At 42.3% G+C, this 25428-nt stretch overlaps 1 protein-coding gene across 2 annotated transcripts in view; it reads left to right on the plus strand.

The window, feature by feature from the left end:
- Positions 1-12700: 12700 nt before the first annotated feature.
- LOC110529279 (uncharacterized) overlaps positions 12701-25428 on the plus strand; it is a 54105-nt gene continuing 41377 nt past the window's right edge. For both annotated transcript variants that reach the window (XM_090242446.1, XM_090242447.1), the window contains exons 1-5: positions 12701-14209; positions 17226-17453; positions 17898-18089; positions 18580-18780; positions 24397-25304. In XM_090242446.1, the coding sequence (XP_090098572.1) occupies positions 13670-14209; positions 17226-17453; positions 17898-18089; positions 18580-18780; positions 24397-25304 (2069 nt within the window). In that variant the 5' untranslated portion in view covers positions 12701-13669. The remainder of the gene's footprint in view (positions 14210-17225; positions 17454-17897; positions 18090-18579; positions 18781-24396; positions 25305-25428) is intronic.

Here is a 25428-nt window from a genome sequence, read left to right on the forward strand (position 1 = left end):
CTACACTATAACCAATACAACAGGATAATCTACACTATAACCAATATAACAGAATAATCTGCAGGATAATCTACACTATAACCAATACAACAGGATAATCTGCACTATAACCAATATAACAGGATAATCTACACTATAACCAATACAACAGGATAATCTACAGTATAATCTACACTATAACCAATACAACAGGATAATCTACACTATAACCAATATAACAGGATAATCTGCAGGATAATCTACACTATAACCAATACAACAGGATAATCTGCAGGATAATCTACACTATAACCAATATAACAGGATAATCTGCACTATAACCAATACAACAGGATAATCTACACTATAACCAATACAACAGGATAATCTGCACTATAACCAATATAACAGGATAATCTGCAGAGTAATCTACACTATAACCAATACAACAGGATAATCTACACTATAACCAATACAACAGGATAATCTACACTATAACCAATATAACAGGATAATCTGCAGGGTAATCTACACTATAACCAATATAACAGGATAATCTACACTATAACCAATACAACAGGATAATCTACACTATAACCAATACAACAGGATAATCTACACTATAACCAATACAACAGGATAATCTACACTATAACCAATACAACAGGATAATCTACACTATAACCAATATAACAGGATAATCTGCAGGGTAATCTACACTATAACCAATATAACAGGATAATCTACACTATAACCAATACAACAGGATAATCTACACTATAACCAATACAACAGGATAATCTACACTATAACCAATACAACAGGATAATCTACACTATAACCAATATAACAGGATAATCTGCAGGGTAATCTACACTATAACCAATATAACAGGATAATCTGCACTATAACCAATACAACAGGATAATCTGCAGGGTAATCTACACTATAACCAATATAACAGGATAATCTGCACTATAACCAATACAACAGGACTCTCTGCAGCAGTACGAACTACACTAAGACCCCTCTATGAAAAGGGAAGACTCTCACGAACACAATGGTGTTGTCCACTTTGGTTAGCTTAGATTTTTAGAGGTTAGATATTTAAATGGTGTTGTCCACTTTGGTTAGCTTAGACTTTTAGAGGTTAGATATTTAAATGGAGTTCTGATGGCTTGCTTTCCATGATCAATCTTGTTTTGGACAGGGGAGGAATTAATTACGAGTGAACAGCTTTTCATTGTGCAATTAACTAAGCCACACACAGGGGCGCGTGCATGCACGCACACACGCAGGCACACACACACATGGATAGACGGACACGCACACAGATGCCTACTCACTCGTCCAGTCTGGCAATGTTGTGTGGTGGGTTTTCTCACATATGGATGCTCATATTTGACCGAACAAGCTCTCAGTCACTGCAGAATTGTATGTTTTCTCACTTGTCTCACAGTCACCTTTCAAAGTTAACGGTTAAGGTGTTGGGTGGGGTTAAAACCAGGCGTTGGAACCGGTTCAGGGAACAGAACAGAAAACCAGAAAATAACATTTCTTTTGAGGAACAGAACCCGAACCGAAAACTAAAGTGATCTACACTGTTCTGGAACAGAAATGTTATTTTTAAAGCATTGGAACTGGTTAGTAACGTTCCGGACATTTTTTTCTCTCCAAAAAACACAACGAAGCGCCTATACAAAGTCCTCCCTTTGTCACTCAGAAATGTATTTCAGTGTCTGCCTGCCAGCTGAAAATCTTTACCAGTGCGAAGCCTAGGTTAGTGTAGCCTACTGACTTTAAAAGCATAATTCAGTAATTAGGGAAAGAGATTTTTTAATTAGAGAAGAATAGATTAACTTTTTCAATGCTACTCTAAGATACAATAGTTATCATGTTTCACTTTGGATTTATTAAGTACAACAAGTTAAAACGTGTTTTTATTTCAATTCTGGTGCCTCTGCACACAAAAGCGAGGCATAATACAAAATAAATAGAAAAATCCACATAAAAAATAAATAATAATTATATATTATTATATATAATACTTTTTTTGCCCCACTGTATATATATATATATATATATATATATATATATATACATATATATATATATATATATATATATATATATATATATATATATATATATATATATATATATATATATACAGTAAGGCAAAAAAAGTATTTTGTCAGCCACCAATTGTGCACGTTCTCCCACTTAAAAAGATGAGAGAGGCCTGTAACTTTCATCATAGGCACACTTCAACTATGACAGACAAAAAAAAAATTAAATCCAGAAAATCACATTTTTTATGAATTTATTTGCAAATTATGGTGGAAAATAAGTATTTGGTCACCTACAAACAAGCAAGATTTCTGGCTCTCACAGACCTGTAACTTCTTCTATAAGAGGCTCATCTGTCCTCTACTCGTTACCTGTATTAATGGCACCTGTTTGAACTTGTTATCAGTATAAAATAAACCTGTCCACAACCTCAAACAGTCACACTCCAAACTCCACTATGGCCAAGACCAAAGAGCTGTCAAAGGACACCAGAAACAAAATTGTAGACCTGCACCAGGCTGGGAAGACTGAATCTGCAATAGGTAAGCAGCTTGGTTTGAAGAAATCAACTGTGGGAGAAATTATTAGGAAATGGAAGACATACAAGACCACTGATAATCTCCCTCGATCTGGGGCTCCACGCAAGATCTCACCCCGTGGGGTCAAAATGATCAAAAGAACGGTGAGCAAAAATCCCAGAACCACATGGGGGGACCTAGTGAATGACCTGCAGAGAGCTGGGACCAAAGTAACAAAGCCTACCATCAGTAACACACTACGCCGCCAGGGACTCAAATCCTGCAGTGCCAGACGTGTCCCCCTGCTTAAGCCAGTACATGTCCAGGCCCGTCTGAAGTTTGCTAGAGAGCATTTGGATGATCCAGAAGAAGATTGGGAGAATGTCATATGGTCAGATGAAACCAAAATAGAACTTTTTGGTAAAAACTCAACTCGTCGTGTTTGGAGGACAAAGAATGCTGAGTTGCATTCAAAGAACACTATACCTACTGTGAAGCATGGGGGTGGAAACCTCATGCTTTGGGGCTGTTTTTCTGCAAAGGGACCAGGACGACTGATCCGTGTAAAGGAAAGAATGAATGGGGCCATGTATCGTGAGATTTTGAGTGAAAACCTCCTTCCATCAGCAAGGGCATTGAAGATGAAACGTTGCTGGGTCTTTCAGCATGACAATGATCCCAAACACACCGCCCAGGCAACGAAGGAGTGGCTTCATAAGAAGCAGTTCAAGGTCCTGGAGTGGCCTAGCCAGTCTCCAGATCTCAACCCCATAGAAAATCTTTGGAGGGAGTTGAAAGTCCGTGTTGCCCAGCAACAGCCCCAAAACATCACTGCTCTAGAGGAGATCTGCATGGAGGAATGGGCCAAAATACCAGCAACAGTGTGTGAAAACCTTTTGAAGACTTACAGAAAACGTTTGACTCTGTCATTGCCAACAAAGGGTATATAACAAAGTATTGAGATAAACTTTTGTTATTGACCAAATACTTATTTTCCATCATAATTTGCAAATAAATTCATTAAAAATCCTACAATGTGATTTTCTGAATTTTTTTTCACTCATTTTGTCTGTTATCGTTGAAGTGTATCTATGATTAAAATTACAGGCCTCTCACTTTTTAAGTGGGAGAACTTGCACAATTGGTTGCTGACTAAATACTTTTTTGCCCCACTGTATGTATATATATTTTTTAAAGCGAGGTCCATAAAGAAATGGTTTGTCGAGATCGGTGTGGAAGAACTTGACTGGGCTGCACAGAGCCCTGACCTCAACCCCATCGAACACCTTTGGGATGAATTGGAATGTTGACTGTGAGCCGGGCCTAATCACCCAACATCAGCGCCCGGCCTCACTAATGCTCTTGTGGCTGAATGGAAGCAAGTTCCCGCAGCAATTTTCTAACTTCCCAGAAGAGTGGAGGCTGTTGTAGCAGCAAAGGGGGGACCGACTCCATATTAATGCCCATGTTTATTGGAATGAGATATTCAACGAGCAAGTGTCCACATACTTTTGGTAATCTAGTGTAGTAGCTCCTGATCAACCTGTTGGAAACCACTGATATAAATATAGGGATTATTATTAAGGGATTATGAGAAACAAATTAGGTAAATATTTTATGGGTGTAATATTTTAGCAAAAGGTCAGTTCTTTATAGTTTAAATGAAAATGGAACAGAACATGGAGGATCAACCAGCTGCATTGTAGACCTACACTTCCCCTTTAATTTGTAGTTTGTGTTGATTCATTAATTAATATTCCCCTCTCAAGGACTTTTGATAAATCTCCTCATTAATAAAAGCAGACATTTAATTAGCAACCAAATCTTGATTGGCAATGTCATCATAACAGTCTCTCTCTCTCTCTCTCTCTCTCTCTCTCTCTCTCTCTCTCTCTCTCTCTCTCTCTCTCTCTCTCTCTCTCTCTCTCTCTCTCTCTCTCTCTCTCACTCTCTCTCTCTCTCTCTCTCTCTCTCTCTCTCAGTGTATAGGAGAGGGAAAATTAACTAATTTCATTAATCTCATTGTCATAGTTTCAAGCGGCCCTTAATAAGTACAAATTAATATGATTCATCAAATTGACGACATAAACTCATTCAATTACAGGTTTTGAAAGGTGAGTGGGTGTTGTTGAGGTGATAGAGAGGGAACAAGGTACCATGTGGAGAGAAGAGAGGAGAGGAGAGGAGAGGAGAGGAGAGGAGAGGAGAGGAGAGGAGAGAAGAGAAGAGAAGAGAAGAGGAGAGGAGAGGAGAGGAGAGGAGAGGAGAGGAGAGGAGAGAAGAGAAGAGAAGAGAAGAGAAGAGAAGAGAAGAGAAGAGAAGAGAAGAGGAGAGGAGAGGAGAGGAGAGGAGAGGAGAGGAGAGGAGAGGAGAGGAGAGGAGAGAAGAGAAGAGAAGAGAAGAGAAGAGGAGAGGAGAGGAGAGGAGAGGAGAGGAGAGGAGAGGAGAGGAGAGGAGAGGAGAGGAGAGGAGAGGAGAGGAGAGAAGAGAAGAGAAGAGAAGAGAAGAGGAGAGGAGAGGAGAGGAGAGGAGAGGAGAGGAGAGGAGAGAAGAGAAGAGAAGAGAAGAGAAGAGAAGAGAAGAGAAGAGAAGAGGAGAGGAGAGGAGAGGAGAGGAGAGGAGAGAAGAGAAGAGAAGAGAAGAGAAGAGAAGAGAAGAGGAGAGAAGAGGAGAGGAGAGGAGAGGAGAGGAGAGGAGAGGAGAGGAGAGAGGTGTAGGACAGGACAACAGAGAAGCTATCCTACTAAATTTAACCAGTGTTCAGTCATCAGGTGGGAAACAACACCCAGATGAAAATGAGTCACGCTGATGTATTGCGTTACACATTTTTCTTTCATGTCATTGTGTCCAATTCATAATAATATCTCTGAATTCTTTAATGCATTGGAATTTTCCGTCAGCAGGGAAATGCTGTCCAGTTGTATCCATGGTAGAATGCTCTTGCGCTTCTTTTAGTGCCTCTATGGCTTTACCATAGTTGACCTCTTCTACGATGGTTATTTCTGTGTCTCTCTCAACGGTGTCCAGAGTTCAGATTTCCTCACTGACGGTTTTAATGTATGCCGATTTTAACAATTTTCCAAAGTAGTGATACCCACTTCCCCCGGAGAGTAGTTATGGTATTTGTGCCTTTTAAATTGGTCACGGCACCCGACACCTTGTATAAGAACCAATACCGAGGCGTCTGCCAATTTAACCGCTGGAGACTATGTGAGACCTAATGTCTTATACCAGTCTCACACTTCACACTGTTGTTGACGACAGATATTTCCAAAATAAGGTCCATCGTCTGTCCGTAATATAAATCACTCGTCAATATCGACACACTCAGGACACGAAAACAAACGCACAAAACAAACTGTATTTGGTTAAGAACGTCTTCCTTTCATATCATTTAAAAAAAGTGTAATTTCTTCTCCATCAAAATGTTTTTTTTTTTTAATTACTCTATGTAATTTTAAATGTTGTACCCACATTCCTACGCACATTTCAGTGTAGGGTTTAAATATATAGCTGGTTTCCCAATCATAACCAACTCTTTTTTTTTTTTTTTACCTCAGAAGCACTGGGATCACATGACATGTCACCGCTTCTCTGCTTCAACAAAGAAACACAACCCTTTTTTAAAGAAAAAAGTACAACATATTTAGTCTACGTGGCAGTTTAGCACGTGTGTGGAAACAGGAGCGGAACATAGTATGTATAGTATTTAAAAGGCGATTGGTTTGTCTCCGGAGAAGAAGATAGAGGGCTCAACCATATAACTGTGTTTTGTCACAGTTCACACTACAATGTGCTCCTTCCTGCAAGTTTCCACACAGCTGACTTCCTGCAGGTAGTAAACCCACGGGATGTTTCACATGCTGCGGTCACACCTAAAGGGATTTTAGCTATACCAACTTAGTCTTGTGACTAAGTCACGCAAAGATGAGTTTGTTTTTGTTAGAAAAAACACTAGCATATAACAAGAGACTATTCTTTACGCATTAAAACACAGGATAGCATGACTAATTATGTCATTTTCAACAACAGGGTATATTGATCAGACCTGAAGAAAGAGCTCTGCTTTTGTTCTTCTGTTCTGATAATGGATGTGAATAAAGCAGCATCGCTATAAGACTGAACATTTGATTATAAACAGAGTTCATATAGTAAATCTCCAAATCAAATATAAAATGGTGCCTTCAGAATGTATTCAGACCCCTTGACTTTGTCCAAATTTTGTTATGAATAATAAAAATGATTCCTCAGCAATCTAACCACAATATCCCAAAATGACAAAGCGAAAACAGGTTTTTAGAAATGTTGGCAAATGTATTAATTATTAAAAAAACAGAAATACCTTGCTTACATAAATATTCAGACCCTTTGCTATGAGACTCTAAATTTAGCTCAGGTGCATCCTGTTTCCATTGATCATCATACCCAAGAAGACTCGAGGCTGTAATCGCTGTCAAAGGTGCTTCAACAAATTACTGAGTAAAGGGTCTGAATACTTATGTTAATGTGATATTTCAGTTTTTTATTTTTAATAAATTAGCAAACATTTCTAAAAACCTGTGTTTGCTTTGTCATTATGGGGTATTGTGATGTCATTATGGGGTATTGTGATGTCATTATGGGGTATTGTGATGTCATTATGGGGTATTGTGATGTCATTATGGGGTATTGTGATGTCATTATGGGGTATTGTGTGTATATTGATGAGGGGGGAAAAACAATTTAATACATGTTAGAATAAGGCTATAGCATAACAAAATGGTGAAAGGTCAAGGGGTCTGAATACTTTCCAAAGGCACTGTTTACTAAATATTCAACTAAAATATCCTAATAAATATTTATTAAATATCCTAATAAATATATAGTAAATATCCTAATAAAATATGTACTAAATATTTCTATCAATACAGTTTTTACTAAATATCCTAATCAAATCAAATATAGCCCGTAGCTGGGGAATACAATTAGCAGTCAGAGGACCAGGTGTAGTATTTAGAAAGGACCAGGTGTCGTATTTAATAAGGACCGGGTATAGTATTTAATAAGGACCGGGTATAGTATTTAATAAGGACCAGGTATAGTATTTAATAAGGACCAGGTGTCATATTTAATAAGGACCAGGTATAGTATTTAATAAGGACCGGATATAGTATTTAATAAGGACCAGGTATAGTATTTAATAAGGACCGGGTATAGTATTTAATAAGGACCGGGTATAGTATTTAATAAGGACCAGGTATAGTATTTAATAAGGACCAGGTGTCATATTTAATAAGAACCAGGTATAGTATTTAATAAGGACCGGATATAGTATTTAATAAGGACCAGGTGTCGTATTTAATAAGGACCAGGTATAGTATTTAATAAGGACCAGGTGTCATATTTAATAAGGACCAGGTATAGTATTTAATAAGGACCGGGTATAGTATTTAATAAGGACCGGGTATAGTATTTAATAAGGACCAGGTATAGTATTTAATAAGGACCGGGTATAGTATTTAATAAGGACCGGGTATAGTATTTAATAAGGACCAGGTATAGTATTTAATAAGGACCTGGTATAGTATTTAATAAGGACCGGGTATAGTATTTAATAAGGACCAGGTATAGTATTTAATAAGGACCGGATATAGTATTTAATAAGGACCAGGTATAGTATTTAATAAGGACCAGGTATAGTATTTAATAAGGACCGGATATAGTATTTAATAAGGACCAGGTATAGTATTTAATAAGGACCGGATATAGTATTTAATAAGGACCAGGTATAGTATTTAATAAGGACCGGATATAGTATTTAATAAGGACCAGGTATAGTATTTAATAAGGACCAGGTATAGTATTTAATAAGGACCGGATATAGTATTTAATAAGGACCAGGTATAGTATTTAATAAGGACCGGATATAGTATTTAATAAGGACCAGGTATAGTATTTAATAAGGACCGTATATAGTATTTAATAAGGACCAGGTATAGTATTTAATAAGGACCGGATATAGTATTTAATAAGGACCAGGTATAGTATTTAATAAGGACCGGATATAGTATTTAATAAGGACCAGGTATAGTATTTAATAAGGACCAGGTATAGTATTTAATAAGGACCGGATATAGTATTTAATAAGGACCAGGTATAGTATTTAATAAGGACCGGATATAGTATTTAATAAGGACCAGATATAGTATTTAATAAGGACCGTATATAGTATTTAATAAGGACCAGGTGTCGTATTTAATAAGGACCAGGTGTCGTATTTAATAAGGACCGGATATAGTATTTAATAAGGACCGGATATACTATTTAATAATGACCGGATATAGTATTTAATAAGGACCAGGTATAGTATTTAATAAGGACCGGGTATAGTATTTAATAAGGACCAGGTATAGTATTTAATAAGGACCAGGTATAGTATTTAATAAGGACCGGGTATAGTATTTAATAAGGACCGGGTATAGTATTTAATAATGACCGGATGTAGTATTTAATAAGGACCAGGTTGATCTTAGTTCCTTAAAGTGCTGGGAACATCCAGCCAGCCAGGGAACATCCAGCCAGGGAACCTCTTCAGAAAGAATCCCAAACCGAATCCGAAATGACAGTTCCCCACGAGCCCCATGTTGTAAATGTGTATTTTCTCTTCAACCAACCATGCAAAGAATTATCTGTCAATGTGTGTGTTTTCTTATCACTGACACCGGGCTTCTATCTGTGTCTGTAGGCTTACTAGTACATTTGGACAATTCATACCGGGCTGCTGAAAACGGGCACGAATGCTGACTCTGCTTTAAAGGTGATGTTCTTTATCAATCAGCTTCATCTTATCAAGACGGCATCCCGCCATTCAAACTAACACTTGATTGAGTAGCAGCACATATCGTTGCAGCTCGTTTTTACATGTTATATTAGGAATACCTTTCAGATGCGCTGTCTCCTAATTAGAGAAGTGACGGCAACCCAGAACAAATACTCTCTTATAGGCCATACGATTAGTATATAGTGCACTACAATACAAAAAAACAAAACAATACCTTATGGGTTCTGGTCAAAAGTAGTGCACTATGTAGGGAATAGGGTGCCATTTGGGATGCAGATCTGGGGTTCGATTGGAGAAGAATAGAGGAGAGGAGAGGAGAGGAGAGGAGAGGAGAGGAGAGGAGAGGAGAGGAGAGGAGAGCTTGGGATGCAGATCTGTGTTTCGATTGGAGAAGAATAGAGGAGAGGAGAGGAGAGCTTGGGATGCTGCTGACAGTTGAGAGAGAGAAAGAGAGAGAGAGAGAGAGAGAGGTGGGAGGCTTTCAAATGTCGCACCAATTAATCTATCCAGCCATCAACAATATTCTGGAAAACAAAGTCAGAGGCCAATCAATCGGCATCACTTTTCCCCTCGCAGGGTTATGGGAAAATTGATTTGTCAAACAAAGCAAAGCGTTTTGGAAGCAGCCAGCCAGCTAGTCATCCAGACAGCCAGGGAACAGACAGCCAAAGAGACAGACAGCTAGACAAGGAGTCAGCCAGGGAACAGCCAGACGGGGAACAGCCAGACAGCCGGGGAACATCCAGCCAGGGAACATCCAGCCAGCCAGGGAACATCCGGCCAGGGAACATCCAGCCAGGGAACATCCGGCCAGGGAACATCCAGCCAGGGAACATCCAGCCAGGGAACATCCAGCCAGGGATTTCCTATGATCTTCTATGTAGAAGAACCCCTTACAGTATTATAGACACTATGTCCTGGGATTTCCTATGATCTATGTAGAAAAACCCCTTACAGTATTATAGACACTATGACCTGGGATCTCCTATGATCTTCTATGTAGAAAAACCCTTGACTCTCGTGTAGATCGTGAGGGTCATAGAGCAAAACGTGTGCGTGTTTGTGAGTCTCAACTTTTCACAGATGCCTTTTAATAGTTTGTAGCTCAAAACATTCGGACACTACATATGTTTTTGGTTTAAAAAAAAAAATACCTTCAGGATCCATCCCTTGTCTTCCAAACACAGCTCCAGCTCAGCTCCAGTTAATCACACTTGACTAATGATTAGTATGTTGGTTAGGATGAAATCTGATTTTAGGACTTTGTGGCTGTGCCAACTAGCGACCTCTCTGCAGAGCTGCCTCCAGAACAAGAATCATGACGAAAAAACGCTAACCTTCGTAATATTCAGTTCAATAATACGATACACTGGTAGACGTTTTGTTTTGTTGTCCCTGACCTAACTCGAACACGCAACCTTTGTATTGCTAGACTATCGCGGATTACGTCCAACCATCCTCCCTGACCAACCTCCCTACTTTATTTCTGTCTCAAGTAACTAGACCAGTAAGTATCATACGTCTTGGAGGTGCTCCGAAATACATAAAGTATGTTTTGTACGGCTCTGAGTCCAGGCTGCTGTGTCACATTGTGCCAATCATGCTTTATAAAGGAAAGAGCGCAGAGCTCCTCTATAGGGACTCCTCCACCCTCCTCTCCCATCCCTTGATAATGTATCTGCATCTCTCCCTGACTTGTCCTTGCGTCGGGAAGGTCGTCCCGTCATGAGAGTAGAAAGAGCTACATCCCAAATATAACACTAGTCCTTCTATTGTGCATTGTCCCCCACAGGGCTGGTCAACAATAGTGCACTATATAGGGGAATTGTCCCCCACAGGGCTGGTCAACAATAGTGCACTATATAGGGGAATTGTCCCCCACAGGGCTGGTCAACAATAGTGCACTATGTAGGGGAATTGTCCCCCACAGTGCTGGTCAACAGTAGTGCACTATGTAGGGGAATTGTCCCCTACAGTGCTGGTCAACAGTAGTGCACTATGTAGGGGAATTGTCCCCCACAGGGCTGGTCAACAATAGTGCACTATGTAGGGGAATTCTCCCCCACAGAGCTGGTCAACAGTAGTGCACTATGTAGGGGAATTGTCCCCCATAGGGCTAGTCAACAGTAGTGCACTATATAGGGGAATTGTCCCCCACAGTGCTGGTCAACAGTAGTGCACTATGTAGGGGAATTCTCCCCCACAGAGCTGGTCAACAGTAGTGCACTATGTAGGGGAATTGTCCCCCATAGGGCTAGTCAACAGTAGTGCACTATATAGGGGAATTGTCCCCCACAGTGCTGGTCAACAGTAGTGCACTATGTAGGGGAATTCTCCCCCACAGGGCTGGTCAACAATAGTGCACTATGTAGGGGAATTGTCCCCCACAGGGCTGGTCAACAATAGTGCACTATGTAGGGGAATTGTCCCCCACAGAGCTGGTCAACAATAGTGCACTATGTAGGGGAATTGTCCCCCATAGGGCTGGTCAACAGTAGTGCACTATATAGGGGAATTCTCCTCCACAGTGCTGGTCAACAGTAGTGCACTATGTAGGGGAATTGTCCCCCACAGGGCTGGTCAACAGTAGTGCACTATGCAGGGGAATAGGGTGTCATTGGGGGGATCCTTGGATCCTGAATGGGCCATTTCTTCTCCAACACCCCTTTAATGTCATCACTAAAATACGAGGTCATTAGGAGATATTAAAACACTGCTGACAAACTCATTAAGGTGAGACATTAAACGGGGCGGGGGGGTTGATTAATCCTCTTTAACGATTATTTTTAAGTGGTTCTGCTTAGAATTAATACAGATTTACTGGTGGAGCTAATTCTAACTGAGGGCAAAACAGTAACACTGGGTGAAGGGTAGGGTGAAAGTCTGCGGCCGTGCCCCCCCCGTCCTTCCCCGTCCTTCCCCGTCCTTCCCTCTCTCTCTGATGAACTTAAAAAGGCTCAAGGGGAAAACCAAAAGGATTCCCAAACCGTCACAAAGCTCCTATAATTTGTTCATGGTTCAGACTTTTGTGATGGTCATAACAACATAGGCCTGTTATAAAGAAATGCAGGCGTCATGCCCGTTGGTGGCAAAGGGGCACATGCCCCCTCAGATTTGTCCTGTTAAATGTTTTGTTGTCGGTTCTCTGTAATACTAATAGCCATTTAGCAATTTTATGAAGTTAGTTTTACCCAGATTTTAGCAGAGATGCAGAGAAGCATATTTAGTTTCCTAAAAAAAAAACACAGACAGCTCAAGATGTATACTCAGACATGTAGAAAAAGAAACATGTTATTTATTATTACTATTTTTTTTATACATAAAATTATGCAAATTATTATGGCTCTATATTGCAGGGAAAATAGGTTTCAGGTGTTTGAAAAAAATACAAAATTCTCCAATTTACGGCCTGGGGAGGGGGCAAAGTTGTGCCTGTTGTCATAGATTGAGGACTCATCGCGGATATGGATATTGCCAGAGGCTTTCCACCATTTTAAAGTAGTCAACTGGATGGGGATTCCTATGAGTTTGGCACAATCAGCCAATGAAGAAGAAGATAACCGAGGCTTTAAAATGAATATAGCCACAATGTCTTTTATTTATATATGTTTTGCAAATGTTTCTTACTTTTTAACTCTGCATTGTTGGGAACGGGCTCGTAAGTAAGCATTTCAATGTGACAAATATAATTGTATTTTATCCTTCACAGATGCTATAACGGCACAGATACAAAGATGCCTATCTCTACCGCCTGTTGTTCACTGTTATCTGCCCTCTCATCTGCTAGAATGGTCCCATCTGATCTCGCCTTCCATCTTTGGGGACATATTGCCATTGTTAGTGCGGTCACTTGACTATCTTGTCAAATATAATAGACAATCATTGGTTGGACTACTGAAATCTGGCTGTGGCGTATGAGGCTTGTAAATTTATAAAGAAATGTCACCCTCTTGTGGAATGGAAAAATAACCATTTGGGCGAACCGGAAATGATGTGTACAAGACTACATGCCAACCAATCAGCGTTTACGTTTCCCTCCACGACCAGATAGCTTTGTAGCTAAATGATACGGAACCCGAAAACCCACACGAACAACGCATTTAATTTAATTTGTTAGTATTTATTGATACATCAAACGACATCAATAATCAACGTTTGTTTACGGATAACACGCGTGGTAACGTACCACTATCGAGGATAAAGTAGCTTTAAATTGGTATTTTTAACTGCACCATCTTTATGTGAGGACAAAGGCCTACACATTGCTCGCTGCTTCCAAAGCATGTATCCCTCTTGGGGTAGTAACTATGGTGGTGGTGGTGGCGGTGGCGGCCATCAACCACCTTCGCAGCAGCACTTCGGTGCGCCGAGGGGTCAGTCTCCTCAAGGCGAAGGCTTCGGGGGAGGATTCGGGGGCTATGGAGCTGCTACACCCGCAGCTGCACCCGGGTCAACGTTCAACAGCCTGCGGGAGCAGCATCTCCAGCAGATGCAGCAGCTACAACAGCTCCACCATAAACAGCTCCAATCCGTGCTGCACCACGACAGGAACGTAAATGAAAACCCCTATGGCGGCGGCGGTGGTCCTGCGGCCGAGTCGTGGCAAGGCAACTCGGGATATGGGTATGGTTCAACGGGGACCGGTGCCCCTTCCTCATACCAGGAGGAGTATCAGTCCATGCAAGGCCCTTCCCCTTATCAAGATGAGTATCAGTCCATGGAAACCGGGGCGCCAAGCCCACAACTTCAGCCACCGCAGCCCAAAGAGACCCAGCTTCCCCCATCAGAGGAGAACCCACCCCCATCAGAGGCGAACCCACAGGTACCCACTCAGAACAATGGTACACCAGCGACTAAATAGGTAAAGAAGAAAGAATCTTTGGCCCCAAAAGAGTCAAATTTCCGAGATGGAAACTCGGCTCAGGGAGAACGACTACCCCCTCTCATTGAAGCCACGGTGTACTGCAGGCATTGTTAACAGAAAACAGGATCCCCATTATAATTTAATAGAAAAATGGCGATCTTCGTGGTCGTTTTTTTTTTTATTTTTATTAAACGTGTATAATAATAATAACAATTTTCGAAGACAATCATGGTACCAATACTTGTTTCTAATACACGAGATGTATGTCCTTGAACCGTTATTGTAAAATTACACACAAAATAAGTTGTCAAATGTAGTTGCTAATGGCAACCTCCTATACCCCGGTCGGCCTTTAAACTGGGAATGTTATGTCTCCATTGGTGCTGAACAATTAACCAAAATATAGGTTATTTTTCGGTTTTAAAACAACTAATCGACAAAACTTCGATTACATTTTTTTTTTATTCCGTTTTTATTTAGGGTTTTATCTGTGAGCTCAATAAGGATCCAGACTGAACTGTGCGACGTAGCAGGGAGTTGTAGTTTCCAACAAGACAATGTTTTACATAGTTTAGTGTGTGAAACTTGCTAATTAACTACAATGACCATAATCCATTGCACATCTACTTTTCCTGTCCGTGTTTCTTTTATGCAGAGACAGGAATACGCGATCTTGAGGGGATACAGAAAGCAGCTGTTGCTTTAGCTGAATATACATGATCAGTGATTGATAGTTCGCATTCAGAGGTCATAAAAGTTATGCCTTATTTAATTTGAAGAACTACTAAATAGTGATTTTTTGTCAGACAGCAGCTCTATAGAGAGGATGACTTGGAATTAAATAGTCATTCAAATGTAATATACACAACTAAATGATTTATAATTATTTATAATTTATTTAGTGTTGATTACTCTTAATGTTGATCATTTATTATAATAATGCTCATTTTCCTTGATCTCCTTCTTGTTATTATTATAATAATAAGTCATAGCCTACTAATGAGAATGACAAGTAGAGCAGCCTTGTATAACCACCACTGAGCTGTAGGCCTCAGGCTGTAGGCCTCCTGTTTAATCTTAATGCCGCAACTGACTATAGTTTAATACTTATATAGGCTACTGTATCAATCATTAATTTGTTCATGTCATCACACCGCATACGAGTCATTCATGATTTGAAATGCAATCAAGCATTTTAGTTTTAAAATTAAAAATAAAGCGAGCCTTGAATAATCAGCTTAAACCATAAATAAATTGTTCCTTTTTTAGAAATTGCATTCACAAATGAATACGATTGTTCGTATTCTTTGCAGTAATAAAGGCTTAACAAAACAAAAAACGTTACAGCAGACTGGTACGCTTATACTTTATTTAGTGTTTACATTGTTCCGGTCAGAACAATTGTAGTGTAATCTATACCGCACCTGTTTGGCAGACAATAATATACACACAGCACTTGATCCATACCTTCTTTTCCTTGATCTCCAGTATTTTCCACAATTAGTCACAAAATGAATATGCCTTGTCTGTATTTTGTACATGGCAGGAGAGTAACAATTCCAGACAGAATAACCTACACATTTTTTGGGGGGGAGGTGGGGGGGGGGCGAACTCCAAAAGTCCTCTGATAATATTAGTCTTTTGTGAATCGAGATCCCTGTGGGGTTTTTTTGGAGAGAAATATCTCAGTTTGACAGCTGTTGCTTGCAGTTTGCACAAGAAAACCATAACTGATGGGATGAATTGAACTAAGTGCTGCTCATAAACTATATATGCTATGGACTACAAGCAGCCTATCAACTTTCAGTGAATGCTTTTGTTCATATGTTTTGTGTGTATGAACTGAATATTACCAAAATGCATCAGTAAAAAAAAAAAAAAACATTGAGCCTATTTAATGCAACTGTTGCTGTTAATAGATCGCAAAGCGGCAGCATTCAACTGACCTAAAGGTTTGGAAATGATGCGATGGCTTTCTCATCCATAGGCTTCAAAATGCATCTCAAGTGCAATTGCACTGTTTAGCTCGCATCTGAAGGCTGGGGGACATTTAGGATGTACTGTGGATCGCTAAAATATCCTAAAATCCTGGCTTCTACACCTGCATTGCTTGCGGTTTGGGGTTTTAGGCTGGGTTTCTGTACAGCACTTTGAGATATCAGCTGATGTACGAAGGGCTATATAAATACATTTGATTTGATTTGATGATTATGATCACACTTCCTCAATTCAAATATGATGGCGACACTATATGAACGATGGTTTGGTTTGGTTTAGAAACTTGGGAACCAAGATGTCGTTCTCAGTGTGGCCCCATCACCTTGACATGCTGAAATACAGTATCTTCACACCTAGAATTAAAAACCTGCAGGTTTCTGTCAAAACTGTCAACTTATTGAAAATAAAATAAGAATTACATGGGGGGCAGTTTTGGTGGTGGTGGTGGTGGTGGTGGGGGGGGGGGGGGGGGACTAAAATCGTCTTCTGGAATAACGGACATTCTGGAGCAATAATTACATCACCAACCTAGTAATACTAGTCCATTGTGAATAGGTCTTTGGTCGCGTGCATGTGTCACGTAAAGAGAGCACGGCTTGAGGGAATAGGGAATATTTTTCCTAAAATAGTTGATTTGATTAAAACACACCGGATGTGTCTATAGATGGGGGGGGGGGGGGGGGAAATACCCGTTCTAACATTTTTTTGACCAATCGATTGGTCGAAAGAACAGAAGGCTATTGGTCGACCAAGGTTTTTTGCTGTTGCCGGGGACAGCCCTAGGCCAATGACCATAGATCTTTATGCTGTTCCGTCAACTCCTATCTGCGGCCAAGCTAGTTTCTCACAGTGTTGTGATGAGATCTCGTCTACCTGCACAAGCTGTCATCACGTCTCAAGAGAAGCGCTGTGTCGCCAGAACACCATGCTAACCAGAATGTCTGATGTTGATATGATGCTTGTTGTTGTCGTCCAGGAGCAGCAGCAGTATTGGTACAAGCAGCATCTCCAGAACTTGCAGAGGCTGAAAGCAGAGAAGGCCAAACAGGGCCAGGGTGATGGCCCGGCACCCCCACCTCCCAACCCCCAGCCCCACTCGGCGGCAGCCGCTCCTCCCCCTCCAACGGAACCACCCAAGAACGCCCCTCCACCACCACCTCCAAAAGAGGAGCCCCCACCACCACCTCCACCCGATGACGCAAAGGTATGGAGAAACCTGACTGTTTCACATGTCTGAGATAGACTGTGATTAGTATTGTAGGTGAGCGTCTTGGTCTATCATAGACATAGCTACAATTTACAGGATCTCATGAGAATGAGAAGTTTTCAAACATTCCTGTGCAATATCGTCCGAACATACTCCGATGATGAGCTGTAACAATTCAATGATATGCCAGGTATTCACGTATCGGTTTCTCAATGTCATTGGGGGGGGGGGAGACAACTAAATGAATATATTGGGTAAACCTCTGTCCTTGAAGTGCAGTGTGGAGACAGAAAGATGTGACCTGATGAAGACGTGCCTCTGTGGAAGATCTAAGAACGTAGCCAATAGGCTAACTCAAATGTTTTTGTATTTAACAGTGTCTTTGAGATTCCTGCTGTAATAAAAAGGGCTATACAAATCTAGTATCCTCTCCTCCTGCAGCCTGCCCCCACGACCCAGGACCCAGTAGAGGTGGCCCGCCTGCAGCAGCTTCAGAGTGCAGCGGCCCAGTGGCAGCAGGCCCAGCAGCAGAGAGCGGGCTACCAGTACCAAGCCCTGATGCAGCACCATGCTCAGCTACAGACCATCCTCAACCAGTACCAGCAGTGTATCCAACAACCTGCTCAGCTAGAGGTATCTCTATTGACATTTGTTTTAAGCTTTTTTTTTTTGTTATTTATTTTTTTACTCAACGAAAATGTTCATGATTCAAGATTCTTCCCCTCCTTTTTTAAAATTTTTTAAAATTAATTTTTAAATATCTATTTTTTTTTTTAGAATATGGCTGAAGTTGTGATCAGTTCTGTGCTAATTTCAATCCGTCTCATCATTATAGTAATGAACTTTATTTGCGCAGCGTCTTGCATGGATACAATACAGTTTGCGTGTTTGTAGAACATGTTATCCTAGCATGCTCCTCACAACGTGTGTGTTGTCTGTTTGCTGTCGGGGGTTATTTTTGAAAGCAAAATTCTAATTTCCTTTCGAAAGATGGACAATTTAAATAAGCCGATTCTATTCTCTGAGATGTCCTCTTCTTTATATCAGGCCTATGCACGAGGCAAATTTCCACATTGTTTGGACAACAGTTTTTCTCAAACCCCCCCTCCCCTCCCCCGTGTAGACGATGTCTATGGCCATGCAGCTGAGTCACTATGAGACGCAGCAGAAGCAGTTTGGCCCGGTGTTTGGAGACTGGGGCCGCACCTTCAGCCAATGGCAAGAGCAGTTCCAGTCCTACCCACATAAAGACCAGCTACAGAACTACGAGTTACAGTGGAAACAGTGGCAGGAACAGATGAACTCTACCTCAGCACACCTACAGGTACAACCTGACAAACTCCACCTCAGCACACCTACAGGTACAGTACAACCAGACAAACTCTACCTCAGCACACCTACAGGTACAGTACAACCAGACAAACTCAACCTCAGCACACCTACAGGTACAGTACAACCAGACAAACTCCACCTCAGCACACCTACAGGTACAACCAGACAAACTCTACCTCAGCACACCTACAGGTACAACCTGACAAACTCCACCTCAGCACACCTACAGGTACAGTACAACCAGACAAACTCCACCTCAGCACACCTACAGGTACAGTACAACCAGACAAACTCTACCTCAGCACACCTACAGGTACAGTACAACCAGACAAACTCTACCTCAGCACACCTACAGGTACAACCTGACAAACTCCACCTCAGCACACCTACAGGTACAGTACAACCAGACAAACTCCACCTCAGCACACCTACAGGTACAACCAGACAAACTCTACCTCAGCACAGGTACAGTACAACCAGACAAACTCTACCTCAGCACACCTACAGGTACAGTACAACCAGACAAACTCTACCTCAGCACACCTACAGGTACAACCTGACAAACTCCACCTCAGCACACCTACAGGTACAGTACAACCAGACAAACTCCACCTCAGCACACCTACAGGTACAACCAGACAAACTCTACCTCAGCACAGGTACAGTACAACCAGACAAACTCTACCTCAGCACACCTACAGGTACAGTACAACCAGACAAACTCTACCTCAGCACACCTACAGGTACAGTACAACCAGACAAACTCAACCTCAGCACACCTACAGGTACAGTACAACCAGACAAACTCAACCTCAGCACACCTACAGGTACAGTACAACCAGACAAACTCCACCTCAGCACACCTACAGGTACAGTACAACCAGACAAACTCCACCTCAGCACACCTACAGGTACAGTACAACCAGACAAACTCCACCTCAGCACACCTACAGGTACAGTACAACCAGACAAACTCAACCTCAGCACACCTACAGGTACAGTACAACCAGACAAACTCAACCTCAGCACACCTACAGGTACAGTACAACCAGACAAACTCAACCTCAGCACACCTACAGGTACAGTACAACCAGACAAACTCCACCTCAGCACACCTACAGGTACAGTACAACCTGACAAACTCCACCTCAGCACACCTACAGGTACAACCTGACAAACTCTACCTCAGCACACCTACAGGTACAGTACAACCTGACAAACTCCACCTCAGCACACCTACAGGTACAGTACAACCAGACAAACGCCACCTCAGCACACCTACAGGTACAACCTGACAAACTCCACCTCAGCACACCTACAGGTACAACCTGACAAACTCCACCTCAGCACACCTACAGGTACAGTACAGCCAGACAAACTCCACCTCAGCACACCTACAGGTACAACCAGACAAACTCCACCTCAGCACACCTACAGGTACAGTACAACCAGACAAACTCCACCTCAGCACACCTACAGGTACAGTACAACCAGACAAACTCTACCTCAGCACACCTACAGGTACAGTACAACCAGACAAACTCCACCTCAGCACACCTACAGGTACAGTACAACCAGACAAACTCCACCTCAGCACACCTACAGGTACAGTACAACCAGACAAACTCAACCTCAGCACACCTACAGGTACAGTACAACCAGACAAACTCTACCTCAGCACACCTACAGGTACAGTACAACCAGACAAACTCCACCTCAGCACACCTACAGGTACAGTACAACCAGACAAACTCCACCTCAGCACACCTACAGGTACAGTACAACCAGACAAACTCAACCTCAGCACACCTACAGGTACAGTACAACCAGACAAACTCAACCTCAGCACACCTACAGGTACAGTACAACCAGACAAACTCCACCTCAGCACACCTACAGGTACAACCAGACAAACTCCACCTCAGCACACCTACAGGTACAACCTGACAAACTCCACCTCAGCACACCTACAGGTACAGTACAACCAGACAAACTCCACCTCAGCACACCTACAGGTACAACCAGACAAACTCCACCTCAGCACACCTACAGGTACAACCAGACAAACTCCACCTCAGCACACCTACAGGTACAACCAGACAAACTCCACCTCAGCACACCTACAGGTACAGTACAACCAGACAAACTCCACCTCAGCACACCTACAGGTACAACCAGACAAACTCCACCTCAGCACACCTACAGGTACAGTACAAACAGACAAACTCCACCTCTGTACTGTGTGTGTACCTCCCCTTTGCTTCTATGGCCTTTTCAGTAGGATGTAATGGAACAGGATGTAGAGTAGAACAGGGTTCCCTGACTTGTTCAGTAGGATGTAATGGAACAGGATGTAGAGTAGAACAGGGTTCCCTGACTTGTTCAGTAGGATGTAATGGAACAGGATGTAGAGTAGAACAGGGTTCCCTGACTTGTTCAGTAGGATGTAATGGAACAGGATGTAGAGTAGAACAGGGTTCCCTGACTTGTTCAGTAGGATGTAATGGAACAGGATGTAGAGTAGAACAGGGTTCCCTGACTTGTTCAGTAGGATGTAATGGAACAGGATGTAGAGTAGAACAGGGTTCCCCTGACTTGTTCAGTAGGATGTAATGGAACAGGATGTAGAGTAGAACAGGGTTCCCTGACTTGTTCAGTAGGATGTAATGGAACAGGATGTAGAGTAGAACAGGGTTCCCCTGACTTGTTCAGTAGGATGTAATGGAACAGGATGTAGAGTAGAACAGGGTTCCCTGACTTGTTCAGTAGGATGTAATGGAACAGGATGTAGAGTAGAACAGGGTTCCCTGACTTGTTCAGTAGGATGTAATGGAACAGGATGTAGAGTAGAACAGGGTTCCCTGACTTGTTCAGTAGGATGTAATGGAACAGGATGTAGAGTAGAACAGGGTTCCCTGACTTGTTCAGTAGGATGTAATGGAACAGGATGTAGAGTAGAACAGGGTTCCCTGACTTGTTCAGTAGGATGTAATGGAACAGGATGTAGAGTAGAACAGGGTTCCCTGACTTGTTCAGTAGGATGTAATGGAACAGGATGTAGAGTAGAACAGGGTTCCCCTGACTTGTTCAGTAGGATGTAATGGAACAGGATGTAGAGTAGAACAGGGTTCCCTGACTTGTTCAGTAGGATGTAATGGAACAGGATGTAGAGTAGAACAGGGTTCCCTGACTTGTTCAGTAGGATGTAATGGAACAGGATGTAGAGTAGAACAGGGTTCCCTGACTTGCGGGACGAATTTGGGCCGCAGGTGTTATTTTAATGTCTATCGATGGACATAAAATACCCCAAAAATCAGCTCCAATTGATTTAAATTTGGAAATCTGTTCTGAAATATTACCTCACCTGAAAGAGGAATATAATGTGATTGGATACAAATGTAAGCAAGGTTTTTTTAAATTTTATTTGACCTTTATTTAACCAGGCAAGTCAGTTAAGAACAAATTCTTATTTTCAATGACGGCCTACTGGGGAACAGTGGGTTAACTGCCTTGTTCAGGGGGCAGAACGACAGATTTGTGCCTTGTGTAGTTAATTTTTTTGGGGGGGGGCTGCAGTCTATAAATCATTAGTAATTATGTCCGGCCCCCCTGACCACTCGCTCAAGAAAACATGTGTCCACTGCTGAATCTAGTTCCCTGATGAAGGTGATATCTGTCCTATAGAATAAACACCTGCGTTCAGTCTAGTCGTTGTATTTCCATCTGTGTACGTTGCTGGCTACACCCTAACCAGGTTCATGTAAAAACACTTGATGTAAAATATATATAATTTTTTTTAAATGTGTGTGTGTGTGTATATATATATATACACACAGTGCCTTGCGAAAGTATTCGGCCCCCTTGAACTTTGCGACCTTTTGCCACATTTCAGGCTTCAAACATAAAGAAATAAAACTGTATTTTTTTGTGAAGAATCAACAACAAGTGGGACACAATCATGAAGTGGAACGACATTTATTGGATATTTCAAACTTTTTTAACAAATCAAAAACTGAAAAATTGGGCGTGCAAAATTATTCAGCCCCCTTAAGTTAATACTTTGTAGCGCCACCTTTTGCTGCGATTACAGCTGTAAGTCGCTTGGGGTATGTCTCTATCAGTTTTGCACATCGAGAGACTGACATTTTTTCCCATTCCTCCTTGCAAAACAGCTCGAGCTCAGTGAGGTTGGATGGAGAGCATTTGTGAACAGCAGTTTTCAGTTCTTTCCACATATTCTCGATTGGATTCAGGTCTGGACTTTGACTTGGCCATTCTAACACCTGAATATGTTTATTTTTGAACCATTCCATTGTAGATTTTGCTTTATGTTTTGGATCATTGTCTTGTTGGAAGACAAATCTCCGTCCCAGTCTCAGGTCTTTTGCAGACTCCATCAGGTTTTCTTCCAGAATGGTCCTGTATTTGGCTCCATCCATCTTCCCATCAATTTTAACCATCTTCCCTGTCCCTGCTGAAGAAAAGCAGGCCCAAACCATGATGCTGCCACCACCATGTTTGACAGTGGGGATGGTGTGTTCAGGGTGATGAGCTGTGTTGCTTTTACGCCAAACATAACGTTTTGCATTGTTGCCAAAAAGTTACATTTTGGTTTCATCTGACCAGAGCACCTTCTTCCACATGTTTGGTGTGTCTCCCAGGTTTATGGATATCTTTAAGAAATGGCTTTCTTCTTGCCACTCTTCCATAAAGGCCAGATTTGTGCAATATACGACTGATTGTTGTCCTATGGACAGAGTCTCCCACCTCAGCTGTAGATCTCTGCAGTTCATCCAGAGTGATCATGGGCCTCTTGGCTGCATCTCTGATCAGTCTTCTCCTTGTATGAGCTGAAAGTTTAGAGGGGCGGCCAGGTCTTGGTAGATTTGCAGTGGTCTGATACTCCTTCCATTTCAATATTATCGCTTGCACAGTGCTCCTTGGGATGTTTAAAGCTTGGGAAATCTTTTTGTATCCAAATCCGGCTTTAAACTTCTTCACAACAGTATCTCGGACCTGCCTGGTGTGTTCCTTGTTCTTCATGATGCTCTCTGCGCTTTTAACGGACCTCTGAGACTATCACAGTGCAGGTGCATTTATACGGAGACTTGATTACACACAGGTGGATTGTATTTATCATCATTAGTCATTTAGGTCAACATTGGATCATTCAGAGATCCTCACTGAACTTCTGGAGAGAGTTTGCTGCACTGAAAGTAAAGGGGCTGAATAATTTTGCACGCCCAATTTTTCAGTTTTTGATTTGTTAAAAAAGTTTGAAATATCCAATAAATGTCGTTCCACTTCATGATTGTGTCCCACTTGTTGTTGATTCTTCACAAAAAAATACAGTTTTATATCTTTATGTTTGAAGCCTGAAATGTGGCAAAAAGTCGGCAAGTTCAAGGGGGCCGAATGCTTTCGCAAGGCACTGTGTGTGTGTGTGTGTGTGTGTGTGTGTGTATGTATGTGTATATATATATATATATATATTTATTATATTAAAAAATATATATATTAAATGTATATATATATTTTTTAATATTTTTAAGTGTGTGTATATATATATTATATTTAAAAGGGCTCCTTAAATGTGATTTGATTGCAGGAGAGGGTGACCACCCTGCGAGCCATGCAGCAGCAGTACGGAGGTGGTGGTGGGCAGTACCGCACTGACCAATACAGTAGTAGTGACCGGTATGGTACTGGAGGGTATGGGGACCAGTACAGCCAATATGGTCAGTACCCACACTCTGGACCGGACTCGCAGATTCAACAAGTCCCCATGGTGAGCCCGTCTATGCCGTCCCAGCCAGGTAGCCAGCCCTCGTCCACCTCTGGACCCATGTCCCAGGGCCCTCCACCAGGGCAGCACGGCCCCTCCAACGCCCAACGTGTTGGAACCTCCACAGGAGAATCGCAGCACGGCCTCTCCAATGCCCAACGTGTGGGAACCCCCACAGGAGAACCGCAGCACGACCTCTCCAATGCCCAACGTGTGGGAACCCCCACAGGAGAACCACAGCACGGCCTCTCCAATGCCCAACGTGTGGGAACCCCCACAGGAGAACCGCAGCACGGCCTCTCCAATGCCCAACGTGTGGGAACCCCCACAGGAGAACCACACCACGGCCCTCCACCGGGGCACCAGGGCCCTCCACCAGGGCACCAGGGCCCTCCACCAGGGCACCAGGGTCCTCCACCAGGGCACCAGGGTCCTCCACCAGGGCACCAGGGTCCTCCACCCGGGCACCAGGGCCCTCCACCCGGGCACCAGGGCCCTCCACCCGGGCACCAGGGCCCTCCACCAGGGCACCAGGGCCCTCCACCAGGGCACCAGGGCCCTCCACCAGGGCACCAGGGCCCTCCACCAGGGCACCAGGGCCCTCAGTCAGAGCAGTACAACCTGTCTGGACCCCTTGGTAGAGGGGCAGGCCCAGGAGGGAGAGGGTTGGCCAGACCACCAGGTCCACAAGGAGGACAGCCTCCGTCCTACCAAGGCCCCAGAGGACCAAGGTAACTTGTGTATTCACGACATAATGTTATTAAACCCCCCCCACCCTCTTTACCAGGTCTCCCTTTGGGAGAGATTTTGTTTGTACCTGAAAGTGACAACTTGGATAAAAAAAAATATAAAAAA

The sequence above is a fragment of the Oncorhynchus mykiss genome, chromosome 8 (genome assembly GCF_057628025.1).
Source record: "Oncorhynchus mykiss isolate SJ-2025 chromosome 8, ASM5762802v1, whole genome shotgun sequence".
In the NCBI taxonomy this organism is placed as follows: Eukaryota; Metazoa; Chordata; class Actinopteri; order Salmoniformes; family Salmonidae; genus Oncorhynchus; species Oncorhynchus mykiss.